The sequence below is a fragment of the Haemorhous mexicanus genome, chromosome 3, assembly GCF_027477595.1.
Source record: "Haemorhous mexicanus isolate bHaeMex1 chromosome 3, bHaeMex1.pri, whole genome shotgun sequence".
In the NCBI taxonomy this organism is placed as follows: Eukaryota; Metazoa; Chordata; class Aves; order Passeriformes; family Fringillidae; genus Haemorhous; species Haemorhous mexicanus.
In genome coordinates this window covers 107,055,746-107,064,941 of record NC_082343.1, presented here as the reverse complement: position 1 = coordinate 107,064,941, position 9,196 = coordinate 107,055,746, and the positions used below count along the sequence as shown (strand labels likewise).

Here is a 9,196-nt window from a genome sequence, read left to right as displayed (position 1 = left end):
TGTAATAGATCTCTTACTGTCAATTCTGGAAAAATCTGTGTGGCCTTCATGATGAGAATCATGTCAAGACTTTTTTTTTTTAGTAGAGAAGGCTATTGTGATGAAGGATTAATTTTGCTATCCCTGTTGCAGGTGAAGACTAAAGCCATAGAGCTGTGATATTGAGGAATATTGAGAATAGTGGGAAAATGCAGAACACATAAGCCTGTCAGCAGATTTGACAAGTCAATGACTTGGTGCCCAATGCTTTCCCCTGTGTTAGCCCACTGGTCTGAGGACTGGGTAATGTTCAGGCTGCAGGCAAAACCCATTAAGAAATCAAGGGAGACACCTCTACTGTGCTGCCAGGGTGGTGTGGTGACTTCCCTGTGTCTTACATGGTGCTGACAAGAAATGGGAAACCTCATGTCTCCCCAAGAAATTAGACTGTTAAGCAGTGTTCTCTCCAGCTGAGTGAGTGACAATCGTCATGTGCCTTCACCAGCACAGCACAGGCTGCCTTGAGAAGCCTGAGCTACTTTCTTATATTTGTGTGGGGGAAAAGTGTAACATTTGGAGACTGCTGGGAGAACCAAGCCTGCAGATGAGCAGCCCATTTCAGTACTGTTAACTCTGTCCTTGGTTACGGCTTCCTGCGTTTTCAGGTTTTTTTTCTTCAAACCAAGACTCAAGGACATCATCAGACATAGAAATCTGGTATTTACAATCTTTTTTAAGACACTTTCATTTATTTTCATAAGCTTAGTTGACACCTTGAGATTCTTTGTTGATGGGCTTTTACAAATTGTAGAAAAGCAAGGTGATGCCCAGGTACACTGTGGCTCTACTCTTCAGCTCTTCTAAAAGCATTGTTTGGTGCCATTTTGAAGGATGAGTTATGTAAAGAGTCATCTTCTCTATTAACCTTTCTGATATGTGGGAAAATTCAAGGACATTTCCCTCCATGGTTAGACAAGGATTTATATAAAGCTTCTTGTCAGATGTTCCAGCAGCCTTTGAGACACACAAAATCCATTTGAATATCAGTAAAATCTTTTAAAGACATGACAGTAGTGCTCTCTCTACCTCAGAGGTGTCTGTTTATACTAAAATTCAGGAGCTGCCTTCCTGGTTATATATATAAAAAAGAAAAAAAATCTTCAAGTGTTTTATCAACACCTCTTTGCCTTTTAAGTGGATATTTTATGACCACATGCTTTTCCCCTGGTATTTGGGATGTTATTTTTATATCCCTGTTAACACAAGTTGAAAGCAGATCAATCTTCTTTGTTTATGCTTAAAGTCTTCTGCAATTTCAACAGGTGAATGACAAAAGTGGTAAGGGAAAAGAAGTCTGGTGTGATTTGTTTTTATAGGAAAATAGAAACAATAACAGAAATGTACTGCAGATAGTTATTTCCATTTCAAGTAAATGTTGAAAAATCACTGCTAGTAAGTAACCTCCTATCTAGTCACTGATGGACAGAAATCTCATCTTTTCTGTAGTCTGTATTCAATGACAGCCAGTATTTTAAAACTTTACTGTTTTGGTGACTTAAAGTAGCAACAACTTATTACTAATACTGAAAAGCTAAGAAAAGTGCCAACTACTTTTTTTGTCCCAATTCATTTTCTCTCCATGGCATATTCCTTTGCTTTTTCTTTTAGATGCCAAACTCTTCAGTGAATGCTATGCACCTCTATCCAGAGGAAAACATGTTCTGACAATGCTCTAATGATTTGGAAAGCTTAAGGAAGTCTTGGCTTCTGCCACAAATCTATTTGAGTTTTTAGCCACCTCCATATAATGTCATTTTATTTGTGCCTGTGAGCCTAGAAACACCTAAACACAGTATTAGCTAGAATGCTGGAAGGGCATGTGCTTGGAGAGAAATGCTTGAAAACATAAATAAGGTGAGTCTTCCTCCTTGACATTACATCAAGTACTGTAAGAGTGCAAGCCTAGGCTGATGTTGGTGCATAAAGAAGCAAAAAGTCAGGGGCTTGATCAGGGATGAGGGCTCAGAAGGATCCAGCTTCTATAGCTCATTAGAAACAGACAGATTTATTGGGATCTGTGAATTCTCTTTCCAGTTTCCTGCCTGTTAAAGGTAATAAGAGGATTTGTAGTTGCATGGCAGATAAGCTGGGGAGCAAAAATCAGTCACTGAGCCCTTAGAAGCTGGAGGGGTATTTATGGTTTTGTGGAGTATTTTTTAGCTACTTCTAGGCAGAGCTGGAAGCATAGCTCCTGGCTTCCCTAGTCGGAGGGGATATGGCAGTTCCAGAGAAGCAGCCCTCCCAAGGAACTGGCTGAAGCCCATTTGCAAGAGGTTTTCTTTGTCCCAAGCACACCTATGTGCAGCCCAAATGTGTCACCATAAAACCTCTTGGCACCTACATGGTGCTCCTCAGCATAGAATTTCAAAGCCCTGTGTGTGTGCGGGCGGCCTCAGGCTCGCCTCTGCTTTGGGGGGTGGGGGGTGAGTTCCATGGATCACAGAGCTGGGGCTTGCCTAGGGAGCTTCTTCCACTGTGAGCCCTTAACCACTGGGGAATATTCTCTCCAAGGTACTTATTCTTGTCCTCAAGAAGTGATTTGACCTCCTTGCCCCCCTCAGGGTCTATGTCTAGGTATTGCTGCTGCTGGCAGCCAACGCTGCTGTACAATCCTTTGTACAGAGTGGGCAGAGAAACTGCTGAGCTCCCAGATCCAGGTGGAAAGCCTGCCCTGCCAAGTGAGGCTGTGCAAGCCTCCTGAATCCTGGGCTAATCCTGCCTGCAAGGCCTCCTCCATTGCACTGCCATTCCTCCTGCTAAACAGAGCAGTATCTTATCCTTCCAGCTGCCCCAGAACAGCCTCTGGTCCCTGAGGTAGAAAATGAGCCCAGAGTCTATTGTCATATCCTTGGTACCAGCAACTGCTCCCTCCAGCAGCACCAACTGCCTCCCAGCACCAAAGGAGTTAACTGGTATAAATTCCATTATATGTAACTGTCTGTTCTGCCCTGCCTTTTTCTTCCCTAATAAAAGGTTTAGGATGAATGTGGGGCTCTTTTCCCTGGCTTCTGAATTTTTTTGGCACTGTGTGGTTCCACCTGGTCCCCCCTCAGCAATTCACCCAGAGAGGAGGCAGGGGCACAACTCAGCATGAAGAACAGCCCAGCCCCCTGGATACAGCTGCTGGGGTCCAGTCATCTCACCTGATTTGGTGCCACTTGCTCATTTCTCTTGCCCTCAGCCTGCTTCTGAGCTGGTCTCTGGCTCAGTGAAAAGTGTGTATTTTAAAGTGTGGAAATACTTGTTTAAAAGGCAGAAAAATGCACTCATGTTCAGCAACTGATGCTAATCACCTCATCAATAAACTGAGAGAAAAGGACTGGTAGTTCAACCAAATTGCAAGGCCTTCTATATCTCAAGGCTTCTCCTGAGGTTCTAAAATCCATTTCAATAATCAATTTCTGTAGATCTTATAATATACTTTATTCATTTTTTCTTTAGCACTTGAGGACTGTCCTGCTGTCCTTTCATTTTTGTGGCTAGTATCACTTGAGAAGTATGATTTCATGTACCTGAGAAGATGGAAAACTGTATTTTAGTGGTGATGGTTTCTTCTTTAGAATCCATGTTCTGCTCTCCAAGTTAATAAGGAATTTCAATGACATACTAACCTGCAAAAAGGTGAGTTCTTGAGGACAGAAAGCGTTAATTTGTGTAGGACTAACCCCAGTTGCCTCTCCTGTACCTTTTCAGCATGCTGAACTCTATCAGACAGAGTATATATGAATTTTTCAGCCATGGCCTTTCAGCCATTTTAGCTTTATTTCCATGTACATTTTTAACACGTGTTAAGAAAAAGGTGCTTGTATGTGAGAGATGTTCTCTGCTTCTATGACTTGTGCAACTTTTTCAGACTGAGGTTCAAATTTTTGCCCCTTTTCTGCAGATTATTGCTGTTAGAATAAATACAGCTTTATGGACCTTACTCTCCTGAAAGTTAGATCTCATAACCATAAGTGAGGAATCTCTTGATCCCTTTCACATCACTTGGATATCTGTCCTAGGGTGACTGTTATCCCCATTCGTGTGTGTGTAATTTATGCTGGATATTTATGTTCTGTGCCTTTAAGACTGGTGGAGTGAAGGTTTTGTTCTGGCCTCTTATCAGCCACTCGGCGGGACATCCAGATAGCACCAGTGCATGTTGCTGTTTTTTGCTTCTTGCCCCTGCTTTTTGCTTTCTCTCTTGCTTCTGCTTCGCTTCTGCTTTGCTTGCTCTTGCTTTCTTTCCCCCCCGCCATTAGTTAATTTAGCTAAACAGTCCAAATTCCTTTCTGGACTGTTCCCTCCACCCCGTTGGACCTGCCAACTGCTCCGGACTGGGATTTGGAACACGGAGAGAGTGAGTTTACACCTTGTGACTGCAGCAGCTGCCTCGGCGCCGGAGGGACTGATAACAGAGCAAACCCCCAGGAGAGACTTTTCTGAATTTGTCATCTTTTTCAGAGCAGTGGAAGAGTGGTGTCATCCGGTACTGTTCATTGTGTGTGCTGGGGGGTGCTGTGCTTATCAAATAAACAGGTTCTTTCCACTTCTCTCCGAGGAATTCTTCCTGAACCGGTTGGGGGAGGGGCGTGTGGGTTTGTTTATTGGAGAAGCCCTTTTTGGGGATTCTCTCCCAAATTTGCCCTAAACCAGGACAATATCCTAAACTCCTCGGCCTAAAGGAAAAAGAAGATGAACCTGAAATGTATTCACTTTTATTGAGAATAATAAAATCCAGCATTTCATAGCAGCAGGCCTTGTACCATCTTGTACTTTGACTACAATAATTCAGATTATTTTCTCTGGATCAGTGAAATATGTGTGTTAAGGGGAAGAATTACAAAAGGTGGGGCTTATAGAAATATTTCATGTTAGGCAGAGCAAGAATTTATTTCTTTCTGAAGGGGAGGAACAAATCTGACACAGCCTGGGAAACCTCAGCCATGTGCAGGTACTAAACCTACTTCTTCCTCCTATTCCCACCATCCCCACAGGTGAAAGGAGAGATCTCCTGTGGGGGATCAAACAGATTAAATTGTGCATGAGCAGAACCAATTCTAATAAACTATCTGCATTGTGGATGTGGGCTTTGGCCCCACTGTGGCACAGGGAGTGATTTAGTGCAGCTCTTTCCCCAAGGTCAGCTGAGGTGCAGCCCTGTCCTGCTGGAGCCTGGGCCAGTGGGAGTAGACACAGCCAAGGTCTGGCTCCCTGACACAGAGGCAGTACCATGTTCTTCTGGGACCCACAGCCTTGCCTCATGGCTTACCTAGAGCTGTTGTTCCACCTTGCACTTGCAAGGAGAGGAACTCCTGGGGCATGTAAAAAGTTACAGCTCAGCAGCTTCAGGGCATTTACCTCCCCATTTCACTGGGGTGGTGGGGAATGCTGACTGAGCCACTTCTCCAAGGTGCAGGGTACCTTTCTTCCTGGGCCTTCTTCCATACAGCATCACCCAGCTTTGTGAGCAGCAGCTTTCTGAGGCATTCATCTTTGTTTGAAGATGGGTAAACTGAGGCAACAATGCTGGATGACCAGCCAAGGTCATGAATAAAATAACAATTAAACTTTTAGGTCCCCCTTTCTCTGCATTAACCATGACTGTAGGCTTCCACAGCTGGAGAGCACAGTCCCTACCTATAGTTTCAGGTGTAGAACATTTAAAGGCCAAGGTTAGAAGTCTTCCCATAACTCTGAGAAAGAATGTGGGATCAGGCTTTCAGTTATGGTTCTGTGCAAGGTCCCATGGGTATCATGCAGTTTCAGTCCTTTGTAAAATATTCAGATTGACTTTCCCTATGTGGCAAATCTGCTGAAATCTGGATAAGCTGCACAGATTTATACTGAGGAATGCTCTTCTGCCATCAGTGTTGCCACCTCATATTTCTAATCTGACAATTTTATAGGGCCTTAAAAAATTATTTTACTTATACTCTTGCTGAAACACTAAAGCCTGTAACAAATCTAACATGGGTTAGTTACAAACAGAAGCATATGTGATATGCTTAAATGTGGTTACATCTGAGTGACAGTAGAACCTGCATAAATTTGAGGGTAGTTGCTTTTTTGTGATAGTGCTGGATTTCATTCTGATTGCCCCAATATGCACATACCATGTGAGAAGAGCACTGAATCAGCCGAGGCTGATCTTTGGAAGAAAAAAATGTATGAAGATAATTTTAATTCCTTCTAAACAAAGAGAGGGAAAGAAAAAAAAAAAAGGGAATGAAGTTTTAGCTTTGTGGTTCTCTGCTACAGGATTTATCCACAAATCTAAACCAGCTGTCCCACACCACCATGCTGATCTGTGGAGAGACAAACCTGTCACCTCCCAGCTGGTGTGCTCTCTATGCCTTGCATCTCCCCCAGCAGAAAAAATAAATATGACTAAATTAGCTCCCCACAACTGGGGTTTGCTCCTCTCTGGCTTCTTTCATAGGCCAAGTCTTATGACTCAGTCAAGCACTGAGATTTACAGAGCTGCACATACTTTCAGTGGTGTGGTGCCCATCAGTTGAAAGTCAAAGTCATTAAAAATTAAAACTGCATCTCCAGTTGTTTTGTTTGTTCGGGGTTTTTTTAATCTTTTGTGTGCATGTGTTACAGGACTGTGACAGGCTGTAGAAAACAGCTGATCTTTGATTGGCTTTTCATAAAATGACAGGATTACCAGAGCCCTCCTGGCTTTCAGGACACCTTGAGAATAGAACTTCACATCTTTGTGAAACCTGAATCAATTTATTTCATGTCAGAGAGTAAGATAACCTAATCTTTTTTGTTTAAGAATTTGATGTAAAAGTCTTCCATCATTTATTGGCATCGGATAAGGGGTTTTTTATACATTAAATACAGAAAAATTATATACTTCTGTATATATTAATAAAGAGGAGAGGACTTAGCAGTTTATCTATACAGAATGTTAGTTTGCTTATATTTCATTTTCAATATTTAGCTGTCATCACTAGATTTTACTTATCTAACAATCAGATTTATAATACAGGATACAGACTATGACATATTTATTTGTTTACATGCAAAGATGCTCTCACTATTACTTAGTTACTTGACTTTTAGGTACAGTGGACAGGTGGATAAATAGACAATACATGAACTAGAAACGTGTTTTTCCTCATCCTATGATTAAAGTGCCTACAAATCAATACACTTAGTATTCTTATGAAGCTGTTGTCATTTTTTTAAAATTCTGTTTAACATCTATGGATTTACTATTGTCCTTCTAAAAGAAGTTCAGTCAGAACAGTGATATGTAAATCCTAGGAAGATCAGCTGTCTTTTTTTTTTTTTTTTACTTTTGTAACAGACTAGGTTTGATATTTCTCAAAAGCTTATTAAACAAAAAAAAAAAAAAAAAGAAAAAAAAAAAAAAGGCAAATAGTAAGACTTCTGTCTCAGCAACCTGCAGCTCAGGTTTACAGGCAATCCTACATCACCTTCCAGCATTGCGTCCCAGGCACAGAGGTGCTTCCCCTTCCCTGGCGCCGTCCTCCTCTCACACCGGGCCCCGCCGTACTCTGACGAGGAAGAAATTTCGATGTTTTTTGTTTGTAAAGACCCTGGGGCTGCCGGGGCAGGCGCTCCCGGCGGGCTCTACGCCCTCTTGACGCTGTTGAGGAGCTCGGTCAGTTCGCTGATGTACTTGATGGTGTACTTCAGGGTCTGGATCTTGGTGAGGGGCTGGCCGCGCTGGCTGTAGACGGGGGGCAGGTAATTGCGCAGCGTGTGCAGCGCGTCCGCCAAGGTCCTCATGCGCAGCTTCTCCCGCTCGCTGGCCTTCCTGCGGCGCTGGGCCGACATCCGCACCTTGGTGCCCTTGGGCAGCCGGGCCTGCCCGGGGCTGGGCAGGTAGGCGGGCGGGAACTCCACCAGGCCGTAGCCCGCCAGGCCGCTGCCGCCGCCGCTGCTGTAGGGGGTCTCGGCCGCCGGCGGGCACGGGGACGAGGAGTAGGATTCGAAGGAGGGCGTCGGGGACAGGCTGTGCGGGGGCGAGATGGGGTGCAGCTCGAAAGGCCCAGCGGAGCTTTTCCAGTCCCAGGATGACAAGCAGGCGGAGTGTTCCGAACCCAGAGCATCTTCCATGTTTATCAATGTCTCGTGTAGCTTGTCCATGCCGGAGGAGCGCTCGGGAGAAGCGATGCTCTCTGCCCACCAGCAAAGGCTGGAGCCGCCGGCTGCCGAGACCTTTTTATGATGGAGGGAGGAAAGTGACAGAGTGGGAACACGGGCTTGGTGCGAGGAGTTCAAAGGAGCGCCAGAAGTGCTAAGATAGAAAATGAACTCCTGATGTGCTAGTTTCTTCTCAGTGATAATTATCAACCTTCAGCTAAAAAGCCTTTAAGCTAACAGGCAACAGCAAGAAAGGGAGAAAAAAAGATTATCTTCTCGCAACTAAACCGATTAAGGCTGCGCATCTACATTGAGCGTTGCACTAGGGGGGAAGTCCTGAGAGAGGAAAAAAGAAAATCAACGTTTTTACAAAACAATTTACAGATCTAGAATTTATTGGTCACTAACACAGACCCTAAATTTAAGCCATTGAGCCCTGATTTCTGGGTAACTGAAGGTGATGGCACTGCAGCAGTGAATATGTGACCCATGCTGAGTGCGGCTGGGCTATCTCTTATCTGCATGTTAATTGCGAAAGTCAGAGATGGTTTGTTTGGATTTGTGTATGTCATGGCTCTCTGTGGATTTTTCCTCTCTTGAGGTTGCAACTTATGAGAAACCTATCACTTTGGTTTTCAGTATGAGAAAGGAGGAAAGAACTGCAATACATTCCCCTGCAGTTTGTAGCTTTATATGCTATTTTAATATGACTGGGAAATCAAAAAGGAAATCTCTAATTGTAAACAAGGTCAAAGTCCCATTAAAAAATAGGAAAATGTAATTAAAAAGAAAGGTCTAGGAAGCAAAATATACACTGTATAAACTTTGGGTCCAGACAAATGTTTTCCATGGAAATTTAATTCAAAGTAATATACAGGTTATATATGTGTTAGAGAAGAGTAGAAGCTACTTCTGTAAAATTTTCTATGTTTAGGATTCTGTTCTTCTGGCAAAAAAGCCCTTTTCCAGCCTCAGTTCAATGCAACAGCAGTTATATGTTACACAGTTCAAGTGAAAAATGTATAACTTGTAAATTAATATCATTAAT

At 43.3% G+C, this 9,196-nt stretch overlaps 1 protein-coding gene across 1 annotated transcript; it reads right to left on the bottom strand.

Moving 5' to 3' along the window:
• Positions 1 to 7,584: 7,584 nt before the first annotated feature.
• On the bottom strand, positions 7,585 to 8,151 carry MSGN1 (mesogenin 1). The gene has a single exon (XM_059843404.1). The coding sequence runs from the start codon at positions 8,149 to 8,151 to the stop codon at positions 7,633 to 7,635; it is 519 nt and encodes a 172-aa protein (XP_059699387.1). The 3' UTR covers positions 7,585 to 7,632.
• Positions 8,152 to 9,196: the final 1,045 nt, after the last annotated feature.

Excerpts from the sequence above, each read along its gene's own strand:
- MSGN1 (XM_059843404.1), bottom strand. The coding sequence starts at position 8,151 with ATGGACAAGCTACACGAGACATTGATAAACATGGAAGATGCTCTGGGT.